This window comes from Theobroma cacao, chromosome 9 (assembly GCF_053813885.1).
Source record: "Theobroma cacao isolate CCN51 chromosome 9, ASM5381388v1, whole genome shotgun sequence".
Lineage (NCBI taxonomy): Eukaryota > Viridiplantae > Streptophyta > Magnoliopsida > Malvales > Malvaceae > Theobroma > Theobroma cacao.
The window spans coordinates 12,171,426-12,194,244 of NC_142647.1; the positions used below are offsets into that span (position 1 = coordinate 12,171,426).

At 35.8% G+C, this 22,819-nt stretch overlaps 1 protein-coding gene and 1 pseudogene across 3 annotated transcripts; both read left to right on the plus strand.

Moving 5' to 3' along the window:
- The first annotated feature begins 320 nt into the window (after positions 1–320).
- LOC148760726 (uncharacterized) lies at positions 321–849 on the plus strand (annotated as a pseudogene).
- Positions 850–5,553: 4,704 nt separating this feature from the next.
- Positions 5,554–22,741, plus strand: BIO1 (adenosylmethionine-8-amino-7-oxononanoate transaminase). 3 transcript variants are annotated; one of them, XM_018128310.2, is made up of 14 exons: positions 5,554–6,380; positions 7,418–7,588; positions 7,749–8,010; positions 8,166–8,246; positions 10,336–10,456; positions 10,758–10,906; positions 12,006–12,100; positions 13,196–13,311; positions 13,389–13,535; positions 19,639–19,772; positions 19,877–20,008; positions 20,739–20,882; positions 21,590–21,702; positions 22,278–22,741. In XM_018128310.2, the coding sequence occupies exons 1-14, from the start codon at positions 5,653–5,655 to the stop codon at positions 22,465–22,467; spliced, it is 2,583 nt and encodes an 860-aa protein (XP_017983799.1). In that variant the 5' UTR covers positions 5,554–5,652; the 3' UTR covers positions 22,468–22,741. The 3 variants fall into 3 exon arrangements, 2 of the variants coding, with proteins under 2 accessions (XP_017983799.1, XP_088666371.1); XM_088810245.1 differs by having other exon boundaries at positions 22,289–22,741; XR_016028580.1 differs by lacking the exons at positions 21,590–21,702; positions 22,278–22,741 and adding an exon at positions 20,152–20,242 and having other exon boundaries at positions 20,739–20,880.
- Positions 22,742–22,819: the final 78 nt, after the last annotated feature.

The following is a 22,819-nucleotide window of genomic DNA, read 5'->3' on the forward strand; positions in this document are numbered from 1 at the left end:
CATCAATTGTGATTATTCATATTTAAATATGATAAAATTTATCCCATAGGATTTTTTTATTATATATGTATAATTAATTAGGATGAAATAACAAATTATTATTTTTTAATTTACCCACAATAATTAAAAAAAGGTATATAATTTGATAGTTTCATCATAAAATTTGTATATGAATATTTAAAATAAAACTTGACCCACAGGCAGTTTTTATTTGTTATTTGGTTCATATTTTTAAGCATGATTTACATTTTTTACATTAATAAAATACGACATATTTATTTGCCTCAATTTCTATGACATAAACATGTGTATTTTTTTTAAATGCAGCTATACAACCTACGAATTTTTCTGATATCAAATGTGGTATTCCCAATTTAAATGGTGATAACTATAAAATATGGAAGAAGAGGATTCTTCTTCAATTAGGGTGGATGGACATCGATTACGCTATTCAAAAGGATGAACCACCTACATCTATTGATTGTAGCACTTAAGCTGAAATTGCTTTTTATGAATGATGGGAGTGATCTAATTGTCTCAATATGATGTTCATCAAGACAAAATTTTCTACTAGTATATGTGGTTCAATAGGAGAGCGTGATAATATCAAGGAACTACTAAAGGCTATTGATGAACAATTTGAGTCTTTAGATAAGGCCCTAACTAGCACTCTAATGACAAAGTTATCATCAATGAACCAATGTTAAAGGTGTGCATGAGCACATCACGTAGATGAGGGATATTGTGGCTCAACTCAAATCTCTTAAGGTTGAAATGTTTGAATCTTTCCTTGTGCACTTCATTCTAAATTCTCTTCCACATCAACATGGAGCTTTCAAAATCTCTTAAAATGCATATAAGGAAAAATGGTCAATTAATGAACTTTTAACCATGTGCTTTCAAGAGGAAAGCAAGTTGATTGTAGAATCAAGTGAAAGTGCACATATGGCAACACAAGGAAAAAAACAAATGGCAAGTCAAACAAAAGAGAAAAGGTAAAATACCCGTCCAAATTGACATCAAGAAGGAATCCAAATGTTTCTTCTATAAAAAAAAAAAAGGGCACATGAAGAAGGATTGCATCAAATTTAAGGTTTGGCTAGAGAAGAAATGTAATCCAATCTCATTTGTTTGTTATGAATCTAATATGGTTAATGTTTGTCATAACACTTGGTGGATTGATTCTGGTTTAACAATCCATATTTCGAATACCTTGTAAGGCTTTCTAAACCAAAGAAAGCTAGTGGGCAGTGAGCAGTGCATCTATTTAGGAAACAAGATGTGTTCACGTGTGGAGGCGATTAGAACATGTAGATTGATTTTAGACTTTGGTTTTGTTTTAAATTTGAAAAAAAAACATTTTATATTCCAAGTTTCTTTAGAAATTTGATTTCAGTTGCAAGACTTGTACCGTTTGGTTATTCCTTTAACTTTTCAAATACATCTTTTAATTTATTTTATAAATTTGGTCTTGTTAGAAATGGTACAATGTCTTTTTTTTGAATTAATTTGCAAGATAATGCCTTTTATAATGCAATGCATGTTCATGATAATGCTGGTATTAAACGATATGTTATGAGTGAAAATTCTTTTGTTTTGTGGCACTGAAGATTAGGATATATATCTATAGAGAGGATTAAAAGATTGGTCAATGATGGAGTACTCAGTGCTCAAGATTTTATTGATTTTGATGTTTATGTGGACTGCATTAAGGGAAAACTGACTGACAAGACAAAGAAAGGTGCTAAGAAGAATTTGAACATATCAAAGATCATACATATAGATATTTGTAGTCCAAATATGGACTCGTATGGTCTGAAATACTTTATCTCTTTCATTGATGATTATTCACGATACATGTATCTTTACTTGCTCCATAATAAGAATGAAGCATTAGATGCCTTTAAGGTATTTAAAGTTGAAGTAGAGAGACAATGCAAGAAACAAATTAAGATCGTGAGATTAGATAAAGGTAGAGAATATTATGGTAGATACACTAAGGATGGACAAGCACCTGGTCCATTTATGAAGTTTCTTGAGGAGCATGAGATAATGGCCCAATACACTATGCTTGGATCTCCATACCATAATGGTGTAGTAGAAAGAAGAAACCAAACATTGATGGATATGGTGCGGAGTATGCTTAGCAGCTCCAAGCTTCCTAAATCCTTGTGGACTGAAGCTCTTAAAATAGCAGTGCATGTATTAAACTGAGTTCCAACCAATGTTGTTCCTAAAACGCCATTTGAATTATGGAAAGGTTAGAAATCGAGTTTGTGACATATATGCATTTAGGGATGCCCGTCTAAAGTAAGAGTTTATAATCCATAAGAAAACAAATTAAACCCAATGACCATAAGTGGGTATTACGTTGGAAATGTTGAAAGGTCCAAAGCATGCAAATTTTATTATCCATCTCATAGCACTAGGATTATGGAATCTAGAAATGAAAAGTTTCTTGAAAATGACTTGATTAGTGGGAGTGATCAATCTCAGAACTTAATTTCTAAGAAGAATCATTGTGATATTCAAACTCCCACTTCAAGTGACATATTGATTGTTATTCATAACATTCCTCAAATTTAAATGAGTGTTATACAACCAATCGTTGAAGTTCCACAAGCTGCTGATGACGATCTAGTAGATCTAGTTGTTAAGCAAATTTCAAAGATTGTTGAGCAAATTTCAAAGATTGTTGAGCAACCGGTTGTGCAACATGCTCCTCAAGAGGATGTTAATACAACAATAAGAAGATTAACTAGGATGAAGAAATTAGCAATCCCTAGTGATTACATTGTATATCTACAGGAAATTGACTATAATGTTGGAGTAAAAAATGATCTTGAAACATTTTCACAAGTCATGAGTTGCAAAGAATCTAAATTGTGGTACAATGCCATGAAAGATGAGATGAATTCTATGGCATTTAATGGAGTCTGGAATATTGTTGAGTTGCTTAATGGTGCAAAGGCCATTGGGTGTAAATGGGTCTTTAAAACAAAAAATGATTCATTAGGCAACATTGAGAGATATAAAGCAAGACTTATTACCAAAGGTTTCATTCAAAAAGAGGGAATCGATCACACAAAGACTTTCTATCCTGTATCTAGCATTAGTTTCCCATTTCAATTTAGAATTGCATCAAATGGATGTGAAAACAACGTTCCTTAATAAGAACTTAGAGGAAGAGGTTTACATGGAACAACTAGAAGGATTCTCCTCTAGTGATGGTGAGCATTTGGTGTGCCAGCTCAAGAAATGCATATATGGATTGAAACAAGCCATTGATGAGTGCATCAAATACATATATTTAATGGGAGATTAAATATCTAATTAGTCTAAGTTTGACTAGATTTAGGATCAAATTTAAGTGTTTTTAGTTATTTTATTAATTTTGTTTAATTTATGTTTAAATTTTTACTTTAAGTTAATAATGTTAGTTTCATGTTATTTATATTTATTTTTATGTTTTTGTAGGAGTAAGATCAAAAATAATTTCAATTGGTGAAGAAAGGTGCATAATGGACTGATGCTCTATTTTCATATGTTTATGTTTTTTGAGCATATCTCCCACTACAAAAGTCCAAATGACATGAGTTTTAGACCATTAGAAATTTAAGAGGTAGGGCTACAACTTTGATGTTTACCACTTTACCCAGTTCTGACTATAAGGTGGTTAAAATTTTTATCAAAGTGAAAGTATTGCACTAGAAAAGTAAAATTGAGACAGAACCTTTAAGAGTCGCGGCTTTGGGAAACGAGAGCCACAGTGCTGAACATATTTTCCAAAAATAACAAGCTTATGGGATTTTGGAAACTAGGGCTTTTGGAGGCTCTTTAAGGGGCCTTTTTCAGAGTTTTCTAGAGAAGGCAACAAGTAATTTCTCTGGAGAAAAAAGAGCCAAAAACAAAGTAAGAAAGCAAAAGAATTGGAGAGAGAATCAAGATCACAAAGCTCCAACTATTAGTTTTCTCTCTTTACTTTTGTGTTTTTCTTATTTTCTTTGACTTGGATTAATGGCTAATTTTCTTTGAATGAAGTTTTTATTAGATATTATGAGCTAAATTTATTTTTCTAGAATTATAATTGAACTCACATGTAATCTATATTTTTAATCTCTTTCTTGCTTATATTTAATGAGATTTGAATTGTTTATTCTAATTTGTTCTTAATGCTTTTAATTACTTGATCACCAATTAAATTGATTTAGGAACCTAAACAAACTTGGAAAAAGGGAATTTAGTGTAGACTAAAATTGAGATAGCATATGATCATATTAATTGATTTGCGTTAGGATAAGGATATACCTATAGGTTTTATGTAGCCAGATTAGAGTCTGAACTTAATGAGTCTGTTTTAATTTCAATTCACATAGGGATATAGTGTTTTGGTTAAAATAGATATTTTTATAAGATGAGTCGAGAGACCCTTATAAATAATTACGAACTCTAGATTAGCAATTCAACCCATTGAAATAAGTTGAGGAAGAAAGGTAAGATTAAAATGAAGTGCGATAGATATTGTAATCCTAAGCTTGTTTGATTTTATTTTTACTCAAGTTATTATTATTTTAATTTTACTTTTTAGTTTAAATTTTGGTTAATTAGTTGTAGTTAATTAATTAATTTTGATTGTTTAGATAAGATTAAATTGTTATAATTTTAGTACTTAGTAAAATTTTAGATCAGTTCTCTGTGGGATCGATACTCTGCTTGGTTATATACTATCTATTCGATATATATACTTGCGTAGTAAAATTTTAACTGATAAGTTTATAACACTGTTGTCGGAGAATTGTTTCTGAAATTTTTATTAATACTAATACTTTTCAACTTCACTTTCAAGTCTCATGAGAAAACAATCAAACCTCACTTTAAGAAAACTAAACTTACTTTGGAACAACTAAGCAACCACCCAAAAATCTAAGTGACAAGCGGATTAGCAAGAAGCCTTAGACAAAAAATCAAAATAAAGCTAGAAAAAAACAATGGAATCTCTTTATTTAGCTTGTTTAGATTATGAGTTTGAAATGCTAAGCTTAACCTTATTATCTCTCTTATACAAGAAAAGTAAAATGGATATAAAAGTCATGTAACATCATTAAGTAAACGAAAATGTGAATTGAATTGAATTGTCAAAATTTATGTGTTTTGTGAATTGTGATAAATGGTATTTAAAAATAGAGAGTCTATTTTCAATAATAATAGATCTACACAATAAATTAAGGTCTTAAAAGATGAGAATAATTTATCTTATATCAATAAAGTAAGTTTTCAATCATATACACAAAAAATAAGGAAAATGATAAAATCTTTATGAAATTCTAAAATGTTATTTCTTAATTCTCATTTTAATCCTAACAATATATATTGAATTATTTTTTTTTTACAATTTAAAAGTTTTCACACATGTTTCATAAGTCTTTTCTATCGAAAGCAAAATAGCAAAGTCACAAACAAAAGAAGATAAAAAAAAAAAAAGATAATTTAGGGGCCTAAAACACTTTAATTTGTTGGCTATATTTCAGCCTATCCTGCCCTGCAAACCTGGAATAGTCAGAGTACCCGTTCCCCTCCCATTTTCAAAACTCTCTTTCAACAGTACAGTAGCCGTTGCACGTAACTCTCACTCTTTACTTTACTCTTTCCACCATGCTCCTCTCTCTCCTCCACCGTCGCAGCCACCACCATCTTCACCGCCTCCGTCTCCTGCTCCTCCTCCGCCACCTCCCCCAACAATCCAAACCCTTATCCACTCTCACCATCCCACTCTCCCATCCAACCTACATCATTTGGTCCTCCAACACCTCCCTCGGCAAAACCCTAGTTTCCACCGGCCTTTCCTCCTCCTTCCTCCTCTCCCCTCCTTCCTCCAACACAAAAAAATTCCTCTACCTCAAACCCCTCCAGACAGGCTTTCCCTCCGACTCCGACTCCCGCTTTCTCTTCCAAAAACTCTCTTCTCTTTCTCTCCGCCGCAATCTCCCCCTCGTTTCCTCCCATTCCATACTCCTCTCTTCCCTCCCCGCTGCCAATTCATTCAAACCAAACAATTTTTCTTTTAATGAATTGCAGGGGCTGTGTGAATTGGGGTTTTATGAGGAGAGGAAGGTTTTGGCGGAGGGAAGCGTCACTCCGGAGCTTGTTTCGGAGACTCTGTACGCTTGGAAGGGCGCGCTGTCTCCCCATTTGGCTGCGGAAAAGGAGGGCGGGGCGGTGGGGGATTCTGAGGTGGTTAAGCACGTGGAGAGACGTTTGAGGGAAGGCTTGTTGGAAGGTGGTGTTGAGCGGGGGAGGTTAGATGGTTTTTGTGTGATAGAGACTGCCGGTGGGGTTGCCAGTCCTGGACCCACAGGGACTCTTCAATGCGATCTTTATCGGTATCCTGTTATTCTTCTCTTATGTTTCTTGCATGTTTCTTTTGATTCAGTTTGCATGTTGCTTTTACTACTTGCTTTTTGTTCCGGAAAATTGAACCAAAATTTATCTACTTTTATATAGAATAGTTATGTTAGAATTGGTGTTATGTTTTAGTTATTTGTTCATTTTAAATCAGTTACTATACTTTTATCTTTCTGCAATTTGTTTTCTTTTCTAGCAATTTTTTTCTAAGCAAAAACAAGTAGCAAATGGTGCCTTTACCTTATGTTCTAGTGAAAATAATTTTTAGGGTTCTCAACTGATTGGAATTTTCCCAATTCAATGGATTTTAGAAATATGTAGGTACAATTTAATTGTTGCTTTTGCTACTTGCTTTTTGTGTATAGAAACAAAAAGGCAAAGTGCATTTGGATGTAAAAGCAAATAATATTTTTTTAAAGAATTAAAACTTAAAATGCAAGTTTTTAGTAGAACAAAATATATAATTACTTTCATATAGAGCAATATATTAGAATTGGCGTTGAATTTGAGTCATTTATTTATTTTAATCAATTATATTTTTCCTTTTCCTTTACAGCAACTTTTTAGAAAGCAACATACAAATGAATTAACAGTCAAATGAAGCCTAGGTGAATTTAAGAATTATGTGCTGAAAGGTGTGATCCATATTGATGACTACTTTTAAATTTAAGGGTCTTCAATGCGATTGTTATCAATATGTGGGTTATACTTCTCTCGTGCTTCCTTTCCTTAGCCTTATGCTCTAATGCTACTGTACTTTTTTGGGGTTCTTAGTTGATTGGAAATTTGCCAATTTCACGGCTTTTAGAATTGTTATGTCAATTTGAATTTTTTTGGTAGATTTATTGTGAATTTAAGAATGATGCGCTGAAAGTTGTAATCCACATTGATTACAAATGTTAATCTTGTTGTCTTGTTGGGAAACTTAGATCATATTCATTGATTGATAGCTGAACATGTTAACTTTTTACATGTATGGTTTTTCTCATGTGTTTCTTGTTAAATTTGTAACCAGGCCCTTACGCTTTCCTGGTGTTCTTGTTGGAGATGGGCGGTTGGGTGGTATATCTGGAACTATCTCAGCTTATGAGAGTTTGAAACTTCGAGGTTATGATGTTGTTGCTATTGTTATTGAAGATCATGGCCTTGTAAATGAAATACCATTAATGTCATATTTGCGGAATAGGTAGTTAATTCGTTATTAGTTTTATGTTAATCTTCAGTGGGACCTGGAATCTATTCCTTTACTTTTTCTTTTGTCCACCAGTAGAAGTATCAAAATTTTTGAGGCAATATCATTTTTGATCATGCTACATAATGTGTTGTTATGCTTTTATTCTTTCCAGAGTGCCTGTGCTTGTGCTGCCACCAATTCCACAAGATCCATCAAACAACCTGCTGGAATGGTTTGACGAATCTCACAATGTATTTAATTCTTTGAAAAACATATTGCTGGAAGCTTATTTAGAAAGAATACTGGGATTTAATGAAATGGCGAGAAGAGCTGGAGATGTTTTCTGGTGGCCATTTACTCAGCACAAACTTGTACCACCTTGTAGTGTTACAGTCATTGATTCACGTTGTGGTGAAAACTTTTCAGTCTACAAGGTTTGTGCATTATATATATATATATATGATGGGCTATAGCCTGACTGACTGCTCTTCGCTTATACTTTACTATTTAGTTTTTGCATACAAGTTCTTTGTGCCTTACTCTCTAGATGTTAACTGAATCCCTGCCTTTTTTTCTAAATTAATTTCAGGTTCAGAACAAAGAGTTCATAACTCAACAATTTGATGCATGTGCTAGTTGGTGGACTCAGGGACCAGATGCAACTTTGCAGGTCATCTTTATGTTTTCTACTCTCTTTCTTTCTCTCTGTGTGTGTGTTGTCTGACTGTTTGTCTCTCTCTCTTTCTTAAAACCTTTATGTTAAAGTTGATGTATTGTGGATTGATGTCAAAATCTAGAAGATTGTTTACAATTCCAGCTTTTCGTTGGTGCTGTATTCTTTTTATTTCCTTCTTTACCCTTAGTCTAGTCAGTTGTAAATGGTTTTAAAAGCAGTGTAGCACTGCAATTTTATTTGAAAACCAGACAGAACTTTCTTCTTAATGGCTTATAGTCAAAGAGAGTAAAGGGAGAGATAGTAGTTCTTACCAATCATCCAACCTTAAAACCTATCGTTAGTAGACATAGAGGCCTAACCTTAATATAAGGTCACAACCAACTCTAAATTTAATCAATGTGGATAACACCACTAACGCTCTCCTTTATGTGAAGGCCCCTTTCTAACATTTCAACAAGTAGGTCTAACCTGTGCACAACAAATAGAACAAACAACATACAACCAATAAATGGGGTAACAAACAGCCTGGGTTATACCATGTTAAGCATCCAACTTAATACCAATTGCCTAGGTAGATAAGGCTAACCTGAATAGAAGTCCACAACAACCTCCAAACTTGATTGATGTAGGATAACACCACTTAATGGTTTGTATCATTATGGTAGTTATGGATTTATTACTCTACAATACCTATAGGATAGCCATATTGCAGGGAAAGTGCTGCTTTTTTGAATCATTACTCCAATAGCAAGATTTTTATTAGCATGCATTTGAGATGATTTCAAATTCATGTGGAATTAGATGGACTAGGTGTATGCAGTTGCGCATAATTTGACATGTGGGTTGGTTTTTTCCATCCCTAACTCAAAACACTTTGCATTGGAAGTGGGGAGGGTTTTTTTTTTTTTTTTTTTTTTTTTGGGGGGGGGGGTGGTGTTGGAGATTGTTGTTTTGAACAGGGTGTATTGAGTGCGAAAGTGCTTCAAGATCAGATTTTGATATAAAGAACTTGGTGCACGTTATTTATTGTGGTTGAATTTCTCTCAGGAATTAGCAACTTTGTCGTTCTAGGATTTCTTAGTCAGTAAAGATATTAGAAAGAAACACTTTTATGTTCTTATTTTCTTTTAAAGATAAGAAAAATAATTTTTAACACTTTAGTAGCTTTCATTTGGCTTAATGTGGAGGCATGTATTAAGCAGTTTGCATTGATGTTGTGCTTAGAGAATATTGTTTAAGAATGTTCAAGCTCTGAAAGAACATGTAGGTTTTGAGGTTAGACCTCGGAACAGAGTCTTCTTACTCTCTGTCACCAGTGGAATGATCTGCTATGTAGTTTAGTTGCAGTTTGATACTGACATTGGAACTTCTGGAGGCACCCTTGAATTGGTTTGTGGAACTACTTGTAATGGCCATGGGTTTGATGGGAGATACAAAGAGAGCTTTAAATTATACTACTTTTTGAAAGCTATATATGAGAAGTTTTAGGCATTTCTGGTGTGATCACTTGAAGCATACCTTAGGTTTGGCAGTTATGTTGGATTAGTAAGAAATAAGAAGTATAACAATTCATACTTGTTGAATGTTGTGCCTAATAAAGTTATCCCATTTCTATGTCTATGTTACTATTAACAGCTCATTGCAAATATGGTATTGATTTTGCTCCAGCCTATCAACTGAAGCTTTTAGGTTAAAAAGTTAGCTCGTCATGGTATTAGAGCCTACTTGAACTAGCAGTCCATTGTTTAAACTTAATACCTTTGTTGTGTTAAAAAGTAATATAAGCATAGAGGTGGCTTTGTTTTTGGACTGCTTGTAGAGTTCAATCAGCTTGCAAGTGAAAAAGGTGGGGGCGTGGGGGGCAGTTCTAAATATAATGAAAAACTCGTGATAAGTTAAGTTTGATCATACCCATTTCAGTTACATATCCATGTTCAACACTCTAACTTCATGATAGCATGTTTTTGCCTTTTACCCTTGAATCTTCCCCATTGGTATGAGATGTAATTTACTTTACCTACTTTGCAGCTGTCAGTTTTCTGAAACTTTTCTTTAATGCGGTAATTTGTTTAGGTGATTTCAGACTGAACTTGCAAGAGATATGGGTTATGCTGCCGCAAGATTTGGACACGTGATGTTCCCTGAGAATGTCTATGAGCCAGCTTTAGAATGTGCAGAGCTTTTGCTTGAGGGTGTAGGGAAAGGTTCGTTTTCTGTTTATCTTTAGATATCTTTGCTTTCATTCTCTCTTCTCATCAATTCTTGGTTGACCTGAGGACATTGTCTGTCACTATCCATAAGTTTTCTTGGAAAAATGTTAGAACAATAAAGTAAAGGAAAAATCCAATGATGACTGAATCTGTTTTGTGAAGAGCTTGTTTTTCTAGGTATGATAAAGTTACAAGATTTTCAATCCATGGATGATTTATACCTCTTTAATTGTGTTTGAATATTAGTTTATATTTGATTGCAGTAATTTTTAGGAGTTAGGGTTCTTCTGTGTAGGTTGGGCCTCTCGGGTGTACTTTTCGGATAATGGTTCTACAGCAATTGAAATTGCTCTCAAGATGGCATTTCGAAAATTTTCTTCTGATCATGGAATCCTTCCAGAGTTATTCGAGAATAACTCAGCTGAAAGATGTATCGAGCTAATGGTTGGTCTTTTCTGTCTTTTGGAGTCTTTTAGTATATATTTCTTGCATTTTTCCAATACCTAATGTTAGAAGAGTGTGTAAAATTTTAGAGTGAAATTAATAATTTTATCCAGCTAAATATATTTATTGCATGTCCTGAATGTCCTCCCCTTTCTCTTCCCTCTAACCTAAACTGTCAATCTGCTAATGCTTTTTTAATTTGCTGCTGACAGATTCTCTGGTTAATGCTTATATATTTTCAAAAAATTTTAGAGTTGCATGATACACACTGTAAAAAATCCCTACTCAAATAAAAAAATGATAATATAAGCATGGCGAAAGCTCTAGTTGAAAAGGGGTTATTTGGCTAATTTCTGAGCACAAGGGGAGATGAATTTGTCTGTTATAAGAGTAAGGATTCAAATGTCTTTTTTCTTTATTTATTTATTTAACTTTTTTCAAACTCAAGCACTCAATGTCTTTGTGCATAAATGTGCACAGCGTACGTGTTTCCATGCATGAGTTTTTATGCGTCTGCATCTCTGAATGGGATTGTGTCTGCATCTGTTGTATGCATCTGTCTGTGCATGCATGCATCATGTGTGTCCATGTGTGGCTATCCATGCGTGCATGTGTGTATTGTCAATTGATGAACTCAGTGGCAGAAGGCAGAAGCATCTAAGGAACAAGTGGACTGTGGGGTTTTGTTACAAGGGCCTGTTTCTCTTTAGTAAACCTTTGGCAAAAATGGTGGCTATGTTATTTTTCATTGCAGCTGTTTCTTCAATATGTTCGTGCATGCAATGCTGGAACTTTTTCTACCACGAGATACGAAAATGTTTGGAGCAGTTCTTGCTTTTTGCTCAGTGCTTCATGTAGCTGGGTGGGCTTTTTCGGCATTAGCTTTTCTCTGTAAATATATATAACTTAAGCTTTTTCCACTACATGGAGTCAGTTATATTGATCACACTACATTTTTGTGCTCATTTTTAGGGCCATATCTTAAGATTACTAAAATGAAGGTTTTTTATGGTTTCTGCCACATGTTTGCTGGTTTTTCCTCCTCCTTTTGACATGGGTATTCTCCATAAAGTCAACTGAAATGGCCTGTTTATTTCAGGTGCTAGCTCTTAAGGGATCTTATCATGGTGATACTTTGGGTGCAATGGAAGCACAGGCACCATCTTCTTATACAGGATTCCTGCAGCAGCCATGGTATGGATGTTTTCTCCTAAAAGCATGTTTGACAAAGAGTTCCATATTTATTTATGTTATGGCTATTCGCTTATGGATTCATGATTCATTAATAAATGCTTCCATGGCCTGAATATCTTTATTTTTCCTTAGATTGTGCAGAGTTGAAGCATTGTAATTTATTAGGCAATGCAGGGGATTTGTCTTACTTTAGGGTTATTGTTGCCATGACTGCAGAGTGACATTTAGGATATTCCTTGTTTCCTCTAAAATGTGGATGAAAATATGTTTTGTTGGAATTTCATCTTGTTACTGCAGCTAGGAATGAGCTGAGATTAGCTGGAGAGAGAGTCACACTAACTCTGTTTTTTCTCAGCCAATTTATAGTGCTACATTTTCCACTCCCACACACATGCAGACAGAGAGAGCTAATAATAATATGCTTTAAGGTAGAATGCATGATCTATTTAAATCTTATCAGCTTGCGGACAAAGACTGGACAGGAGAAGTCCACTTGTTTCGGTGTATGCGTGCGTGTCTGACCTCCTGAACTGGAATTGAAGCTCCAGCTCTTGCTCATTCATTGACATGTTTCTATTTAATACTGATGAGGTCATTTTAGTATTTGAGACAGTGCATTCACAAGGCTTATAGGGCACATTGCAAATTTTGCAAGAAAGCTAATCATGCAGGAATAAATAAAAAAAAATACATGTTTGGCTTTGGGCTTACATTCCTTTTGTGGATGTCCAAAAACAGTTGACTTTTTCATATTTTATGGCTTTTGGTTTTTTTTTTTTTAACAATTTCTTTAAAAATGTCACATCAAATGCATTAAACTTTGACAATGGAGATAGTTTTTGGGATTAATGTACAGAGGAAAACATAGAATTAAATCAGTATAACACTCTTAGAGTAATGCAGCTAAAGGAGTACTATTTTATTCTTATTGATGAAAAATCATTCACCTTTTTTGCATGCTTTCCAATGCATCTCTTTTCATGCTTCAAAAGTATCAGTTGTACAGAAAAGAATTCAGAATGCTGTAAGAAAATGTTATGTACTACTTTGTGTACTTTGGTTTCTGATTCTTGTTGACAATTAAATGAATTCCAGGTACACAGGAAAAGGGCTTTTTCTCGACCCTCCAACTGTGTTTATGCACAATGGCAAATGGAATCTTTCGCTGCCCGAAGTGTTTCATTCTGAAACTTTGAGACCGGAAGACATGAGTGAGTGAACTTGGTCTCGCTAAATTATCATCACCATTATTAAGATATAATTTTCCAATATATTTTGTGTTTTGCAGCCTTTAGGTCTCGTGATGAAATTTTTCTTAAGAGCAGGGATAAATCAAATCTGGCTGGGCTGTATTCATCATTTGCATCTCAACAATTATCACAGTGTTCTGGATTGTCCAGTATTAAGCAGATAGGAGCCTTGATTATAGAACCAGGCAAGAATATGTATTTAATTTAAAACTATTTTACATATTTTTTTGTTGCATGACTAGAATTTAATCTTGTTGTTACGGTTCCTTGAAACGGATTGAGTTATGGGATGGTGTGTGGAAGGGTTTGGCTTAGTTTGAGGTATGCTAGGTACTTGGGTGGAATGTTTCTTTTTTTGACCTATGTTTGTAGTGCTGGCTCATTAGAGAGAACCTGCAGATCTCTTGAGTTTTAAGTACTCAAAAACTTGAATAGATTTTGAACAACCTCTTTTATTAACTTCAGTCCTTTTTAACTACAACTTTGTGGAATAACCACCCTTAAAGCAAGATAGTGGATAGGTGGAGACACAACCTCCAGTAACATGAAATAGAAAACTACCACTAACAATAAAATAGGGTGGAGACACAACCTCCAACAACATGAAATAGAAAACTACCACTAACAATAAAATAGGGTGGAGACAACCTCCAACAACATGAAATGGAAAACTACCACTAACACTAAAATAGGAACCACAATGAAACTGTTAACAATAAACTGCCAGCAACCAACAGCAACCAATCAGATATGTTGATTTAGTTTATACTTCCCATGTGTGAATTGCTTGTAAACTAAAGGATTATCTGATATGCTAACATTACTCCCTTCCTTCAAATCGCGCTTGAAGTGTGGGAAGCGCTCCTTCATGGATGAAACAGTCTCCGAAGATGCCTCTGTTGGAGAAGTGTCTTGCCAGTGCATCAAGACCTCTTGAATGTTTCGATTGACTCGACAGTCAAGAACAGCCAAGGGTAGTGGCATGGGTTTTGCTGGAAGACCCATAGGGAGTGTAGCAGACATTGGATTGTCCCCCTCATGAAAAACTTTTAGACGAGACATGGAACACAGGATGAAGCTTAGTACCTAGAGGGAACTCCAACTTGTAAGCCATAGGTCCAAGACGTTGCAAAATTGTGAAAGGACCATAGAGCCTTGGCAGCAGTTTTTGGTGACGACGATTAGCCAAGGAGAGCTGTTGATATGGTTGTAATCGTAAAAGAACCCTATCCCCTACTTGAAATTCAATCTTACAGTGCTTGGAATCATAAATGGTTTTCATCTTATGTTGGGCATGTAAGAAATTCTGCCTTAATTATTTAAGGATCATATCTCGAGATTGTAAGGCTTGATCCACAGCATCCAATTTGAAAATTCCAAGACAATAGGACAGTAGGCGCGGCGGTGGTCGCCCATACACAACTTCAAAAGATGTGGTTTGTAGTGAAGAATGAAAACTAGTATTATATGAATACTCCGCCCAAGACAGCCAATCCATCCATTTGGTAGGATGAGCATTGGTAAAACATCTTAAGTACATCTCCACAGTTCAGTTGACAACTTCGGTCTGGCCGTCTGAGTGGGGTTGGTAAGCAGAGCTGAAACATAGCTTGGTGTCGCTAAGACAAAAAAGTTTCTTCCAAAACGCACTTGTAAAGGTGACATCTCTGTCACTAACCATTGTTTCAGGTAACTCGTGTAATTTGAAAATATTGTCAAAGAAGAGTTGCAATACTAACAGCTGAATATGGGTGAGCAGTTGGCAATAAATGACAATATTTGGAAAAACTGTCCACAACCACCAAAATGACATTTTTACCATGTGAATTAGGCAAGCCTTCCACAAAGTACAATGAAATGTCAGACCATACATGCTTAGCCACTGGTAACAGTTGAAGAAGACCAGTTGGTTGCAAAGTTTTTGTTTTGTGACGTTGGCAAATACTGCAAGCACGGATAAAGTCACGGATATGGAGTTTCATGCCGTTCTAGTGAAAATCTTTGGCAATGCGGAAGAGAGTTTTTTGATACCCTTCATACCCTTGGTTGTGTAAGGTGGTCATGACTGTCTGGATGGAAGGAGAATTAGGGGCTAAATAAACCTGATGTTTATAGAATAGTAGCCCTTGTTTGAAGCTCCATGGTTCAACAGTAGTACCTTCTTGGACACTAGAGATTAAACTTTGGACTTCAGGTGAATTTTGTTGTTCATGACGAATTTCATCAAATAGGCTCAATTGTGGCATGAATATGGCGAGAAGGACAGCCCCATCAGAATCTCTCGGGGATAGAGTATCGGCTACAGAGTTGTATCAACCAGCCTTGTATTCTACTGAAAATGAATACCCCAAGATGTTTCCCAACCAGTGTTGCTGTGGTGGTGTCAATAGTTTTTGCTCCAATAAGAATTTCAAACTATAGTGATTGGTGCGAACTATGAAGTGCTTTCTCCATAAGTAAGAGCGCCAATGTTTGATGGCCTTAACAAGACCAATGAGCTCCTTTTCATAAGTTGGTAAATGTCGATGTCGCATTGCCATGGCCGTGCTAAAGAATGCGATTGGTTTATTATTCTGCAATAAAACCGCACCAATTCCAGTGTCAGAAGCATCACACTTAATGGTAAATGGTTGAGAAAAATCAGGAAGTGCTAACACAGGCGTGGTGGTCATGGCAGCCTTAAGTTTTTTGAAAGCTTGAGACGATTGGTTTGCCCATATGAAGGAATTTTTACGAAGCATGGATGTAAGAGGTGCTGCAATAGAACCATAGTTATGAACAAACTTGCTGTAGGATCCGGTGAGGCCTAAAAAACCTCGTAACCCTCGTATAGTTGAAGGCTTAGGCCATTCTGTCATGGTTGAAATTTTGCTTGCATCTACAGTAAGTCTTTCAACGGTGATGATGTGGCCCAAATAAGCAATTTGAGTTTGGGCAAATGAGCATTTGGATCGTTTCAAGAAAAGGTGATGTTCTGAGAGCAATTTGAAGACGATCCGCAAGTGATACATGTGCTCTATCCAAGTACGACTGTAAACAAGTATATAATCAAAAAACACTAAAACAAATTTTCTTAAGTGAGGACGCAATACCTCATTCATCAGGGCCTGAAAAGTAGAAGGGGCATTTGTTAATCCAAAGGGCATGACCCGAAATTCAAAGCGGCCATGATGTGTTTGGAAAGTCGTTTTTTCTACATCAACTTCATTCATTTGGATTTGGTGATAGCCTGACCGCAGATCTAGTTTAGAGAAATACTTTGCTTCGAATAATTCATCCAACAATTCCTCAATCCTCAGAATGAGAAATTTGTCTTTGATTGTCGTTGCATTCAATTCTCGATAATCTATGCACATGTGCCAAGTATTGTCTGATTTAGGAACAAGGAGCACTGGAGATGAAAATGGAGATTGACTGCACTGAATTATCCCTTGCTTCAACATCTCAGAACATTGTTGCTCAATTTCATCTTTCTAGGCATGTGGATATCGATATGGTCTGACAACTATTGGTTTTGTCCCGGGTTCCAAAATAATTCGATGATCACAAGCATGTGAAGGAGGATGGCCCGTGGGTTCCTGGAACAAGGAAACAAATCCCGCAAGGAGTCGCTGTAAATCAGCATGGTAATCTTCTACCGTAACAACTTGAATCTCAGCACTTTGGGCTGGTTTGGAAGTTTTAATTCCATATAATTCTATCTGTTTTCCAAGTTTCGTAAAAGACATCCACATATCTGTAAAGTCCCACAAGATGGGTCCCAAGGTCTTTAACCAATTGACACCTAATATGACATCAAAACTGCTTAAAGTGAGAACATATAAATCAACAAAGAAAGTGTGATTGCCTAACTGGAGTAACATTCCCTCGCATCGACCCAAACTTCTAATTCTCTCTCCATTTGCAACCACAACCCGCAATCCATCTCGTCTTTTCACCTGGAGATTAAATTGCGATACAAATTTGAAGTCTACAAAACTATGAGTGTTACCAGAGTCTACTAAGGTCAGAGCTGGGTTACCTTCAATTTGCCTTGTAGACTCATGTTCTGAGGAGTACTAATACCGATGATAGCATTCAACGAGATCTTCGGTTGATCAGTATTAGCAGGTGGTTCATATTCGGTTTTCTTTTCGTCTCCTTCAACTGAGTCAATCCAAAACAATTTCTTACATTGATGGCCTCTGACATATGGCTCATCACAATTGAAGCAAAGACCTTTCAGTTGCCTCTCCTCCATGTCAACCTTGGTCAATTTTTTCACAAATCTCGTACGGTGTTGAAGTGGTGTATCAGGGGGTTTTGATTGTGGAACCTCTGATATTGGTGTCCGAGTGGGCTGCCCCTTGCGTTCATAGAGCCGGGATATACTCATTGCAGTTGCTAAATCTGACAGATTGTGGAGCTCTACTTTGACTGCAATATGTTCCGCAAGGCCGCTGATGTACAGTTCAATTTTTTGTGCTTGAGTGAGAGTGCTTGCCTGTGAAGCCAATTGCTCAAATTTTTCTTGGTAATCTGCTACAGTACCACTTTGTCGCAATTTTGCCAATTCTCCCAACTTATGACTCCTTATAGGTGGGCCAAATCGCAGGTGACATTGCCGTTTGAATTCATCCCAAGAAGGTTGTGGCGTGTCAACTTCCATTTGAAGGAACCATAGCTGCGCATTCCCCTCCAAGTGGAAAGAGGCAAGGTTAACCTTTTCTTCTTCGGGTGTTTGTTGGTGGCAAAAGAAATGCTTGCATCTGCACAACCACCCTAAAGAATCTTCTTGGCCATTGAATCGTGGAAAATTCAACTTTGTGAACTTAGGGATGATGGCCCCTCTCCTTGTGGTTTCAGATCCTGTCCCTTTTGCTACACCTTTGCCCTTATGGCTTCGGTTGTTACTGCCCTTTTCTGTAGATTTGGGATTAACTTTGGAAGCTGCTAAATCCATGGTGAATTCATCTAGTCGAGCATTTATTGCTTCTTGTCGAGCCAAATTGGCTGCATGTTTATCTTGGAACAATTGTAAAAGTTGCTGCAATTGTTGCTGAATAGGGTCCCCTATAACATTAGGCTTTGATACCAAATTGTTACGGTCCCTTGAAACGGATTGAGTTATGGGACGGTATGTGGAAGGGTTTGGCTTAGTTTGAGGTACGCAAGGTACTTGGGTGGAAGGTTTCTTTTTTCGACCTATGTTTGTAGTGCTGGCTCATTAGAGAGAACCTGCAGATCTCTTGAGTTTTAAGTACTCAAAAACTTGAATAGATTTTAAGCAACCTCTTTTATTAACTTCACTCCTTTTTAACTACAACTTGGTGGAATAACCACCCTTAAAGCAAGAAAGTGGAAAGGTGGAGACACAACCTCTAATAACATGAAATAAAAAACTACCACTAACAATAAAATGGGGTGGAGACACAACCTCCAACAACATGAAATAGAAAACTACCACTAACACTAAAATAGGAACCACAATGAAACTGTTAACACTAAACCGCCAGCAACCAACAGCAACCAATCAGATATGTTGATTTAGTTTATACTTCCCATGTGTGAATCGCTTGTAAACTAAAGGATTATCTGATGTGCTAACACTTGTCATGCAGTTTGAAATTATGGTTCCCATTTTTATCTTACAACTTCTGTTGTGAACCAAAGCAAGATGAAGTTGGTTGTCTGGCCTCCTTGTTTTTTGGGAGCATGTGTTAAAAGCATTTCTTTTTTTTCTGTGCTTCTGGTAGGCTGGTTATGTCAATTCTATGACACCATTTTGTTGGTTTCTCACCTTTGGGATACTTTATTCGGAATTCAAAATTGTTTTTCTAGCCTCCTCACTTGATTATTTCTCATTGCAACAAAGTAAAAGTTTATGATTTGAAGGCAGGTGAGGATGAAAAATTGAAAATTGTGTCTGCTCTGTATATGGTTGTGTAGTTTCACTAATAGATCTTGTGCATTATAATGAGATCAAAGATGATGTCTTGACTGGCTTAGATGTTTCTGAGAGATGACTGAGGTTAACCTCATTCTGCAAAGTCCTTGACATTTTTTTTCTCTTGAAAGCTTCGTTTCCACCCTTCCAAAATATCAACTTCTGAATCATTCCTACCACCTTTGCTAAATTGTATATATTTGCTTCATAATATTAGTTTGCTCTCTGGTCTTTGTGTCATTATCACGTATATCATTGGTACTTCTTGTCAGCTGAGGTATGCTCAGTGTTCTCATTAACCTTAACCGTAATTTCCTATTATCTGATGTTTATCTCACCCAGTGGTTGGATATATTCTGTAGTTATCCAAGGTGCTGGAGGAATGCACATGGTTGATCCACTTTTCCAGCGGATGCTTGTGAATGAGTGTCGACGTTGTAGGATACCAGTAATCTTCGATGAGGTTTTTACTGGTTTCTGGCGTTTAGGAGTAGAGGTTTGATGCCCTCAATAGGCTTTGCTGTTTCTTGTTTTTCTGGGAAAATAATGTGGATGAGTTTTGGTGGAAGTATTTTTTTTTTAAGCTTTGTTTCCTGGCAGGCTGCAGCAGAACTGCTTGGTTGTGTTCCTGATATAGCCTGCTTTGCGAAGCTTATGACTGGGGGGATTATTCCATTAGCTGCCACACTGGCAACTGCTGCTGTTTTTGATTCATTTACTGGAGACTCAAAGGTATTATACTGTCTAATTTATTATCTTTAGAAAAAAAATTTTGACTAAGGTTTATCCTTATGAACTTATCCTTATGAACTAAGTAATTATGCTTTTTGCTGTCTCATTGGTTGTCAATAATGTTAATTTTAGCATTTTACTAGGAACTGAAACTATGAGAAAGACATTGACGAAGACTGCATCTGAGGGGAGAATTTATCGCATGTCAATAAATGTTTGAAGGGAGGATTTAATGTATGCATCAATACCTTTATGATTTCAAATTTTTAAAAAGCTATACTAAGAACTTGTTGCATAAGAAGCTTGCTTTGTTTACTTTGTGCGTTCAAGCTCCCAAGGAATTGTTAAAAACTAATGGAGTGTGGCCAAGGTCAACTTTTAAAAAATGGTTGGGGAAGGTACATTATATTTAGGGGAATAAAAGCCCAACAGTTACACATTTTGGCAAAAGCTTATCCTTTCTGATTGTTTTTCCCGGTTTAACCTTAGCCATAACAGCTGTACTGGAGACTGTGGATTGAAAATTGACTAGGTAGCTAATTGGAATGTTACTTTTGTCTGAATTATTTGGAATTTTTTATGCTTTGTCAGTGGATTCAGATTGTTTCCAGTGGGAGAAACTGTAGTCTTATTGCAAGGCTTCTGCACGTATTCATAATCCATCTATTTATTTTCATTATATTGATAGTATAAATAAATCACTAAATGTATGTGGTTTTGTTGCTTTCAGCTTAAGGCTCTTTTGCATGGACACTCATATTCTGCACATGCAATGGGGTGCACAGCAGCTGCTAAATCCATTATATGGTTCAAAGATCCAATGACAAACCTTAATATCACATCTGAAAAGTCTCAGAAAATGTTGCTTAGGGAGGTATGCTGAATTTTGCCATTTTCTTTTAACTTTTTACAAGTTTAGTTTCCACTTTACACACCTTTGTATATTCTAAAGTGAATACTTGAGGTGAGAAACTTTCTCACCATCCAGAACATACTATGATATGCTCTTATGGTTGACAGTACTTTACATTGTCTGTCTTCTACTCGATTTTCAAAGGCTTTTAAACTTACATGTCTCTCTTTTTTCCCATTTTCTCCCAAAGAAACAAAGACAGATCGAATCATATGGACAGATCAATGCAGTTAAACTGAAATCATGAAATACGATTTTCTTTTAGTGAATCTTCAATCATAAATACTTTTGTATCTAAATCAAATTGGATATTTAATGTAACTTAGTTACAACTTTATTACTTAACAACCATGTTCTTAAGAGCAAAAGTAATTTTTGGTCAAATATTCTGATTTCTTCCCCAAATACTTTGGCTTATTTCAAATGTCATACCTCTGTCCTATAGCAGTACTGTTTCATTTTTTTTTTAGTTTTTAACTATATCCCCTCATGGTCTCTGCTAAGAGGGTGATAAGATTCTAAGTAATTCACCGCATAACAAAAAACTCCAAATTTTCTTTAAATTTTATAACAATTATTACATGTGAACTGCACATGGTGAAAATATGGAGAAACATGTTATTGTTTTTTAATCATATGCTCTCACACTTCCATTTAAATTCTTGCAGTTATGGGATGCAGAACTTGTGCAACAGATCTCATCACATCCTTCTGTCTCAAGGGTGGTCACATTAGGAACTCTGTTTGCCCTAGAATTACAAGCAGATGGGTCTAATGCTGGGTATTTCTTCTTTAACCTTTATTTTTTTTCTCATCTATTTGTCTGGAACTTCTGTCCTGGTTGCCTAGCATGTAGTTCTTTAAGACTAGCAATTTGGTTTGTCACATATGTCTAAACTTAAAAGTTTTGATGTCAAAATTATTTCAAATGAAAGACAACAGCTTAACCCCTCATGTACATGCTAGACCACTCTGTTTTGCATGTTATGAACAGCAGTACAGACACTAATGGTCTGTGGTGAATTGGTGATCAACAATAGTCCACATCTTATTCCCTAATAGATGAAATAGACCATCCTGGAGGATCTATGACATTGAGGTTTTGCATATTCAGATACTTTATGTTACGACTCCTAATTATATGTTTGGTAGGGGTTATTTTGTCCTCTTTTGGGTGTGTGATCATTTGGTTAATATGGGCTTTTTACATATGAGCAAACTCATGCTTAAAAAGTCTTGATGCTTTTGCTTCAAGGAACTTGTATGTATTTTCACTGGCAAACTTAAAGAGTTCCAGGGCTCGACCTGGTTTCTGTTTGGGCCATAATCTAAAGATGCTGATGATCATATTTATAGGTACGCATCAGTATACGCAAGCTCTCTTCTTCAGATGCTCCGGGAGGATGGTGTGTACATGAGGCCCCTAGGAAATGTCATATATCTCATGTGTGGGCCCTGCACATCCCCTGAAATCTGCAGGCAACAAGTCATCAAACTCTACCGGAGGCTTGAAGAGTTCACCAATCAAAATCAACTTGGAAAATGAGATTGCGTCCTCAAATTTGTATTAAACTCGGAGATAAGTTAAACTGCTTCCCAGAGTCAAGAGTTCAGTCTTGCCTCACTCTCTGCTACTTCCACTCGAGCGTACTGGTCCAACCCAGGTTTTACTACTTTATATATATATATATATATATTTACATAAATAAATTTATAAAGTAGTCGAACACAATATCAAACCAAAACTGTGGCGTATTGTAGTATTTTCCAACTCCAAGTTATATAAACCGAACAACCTGGAATGTGCTTTCTACATTAAATATTATTATTTTTTAATCATTCAAGGAGGTTTAAAGGGAAAATAAGAATACAAATAAAGGGGAAAATATTATTAGATT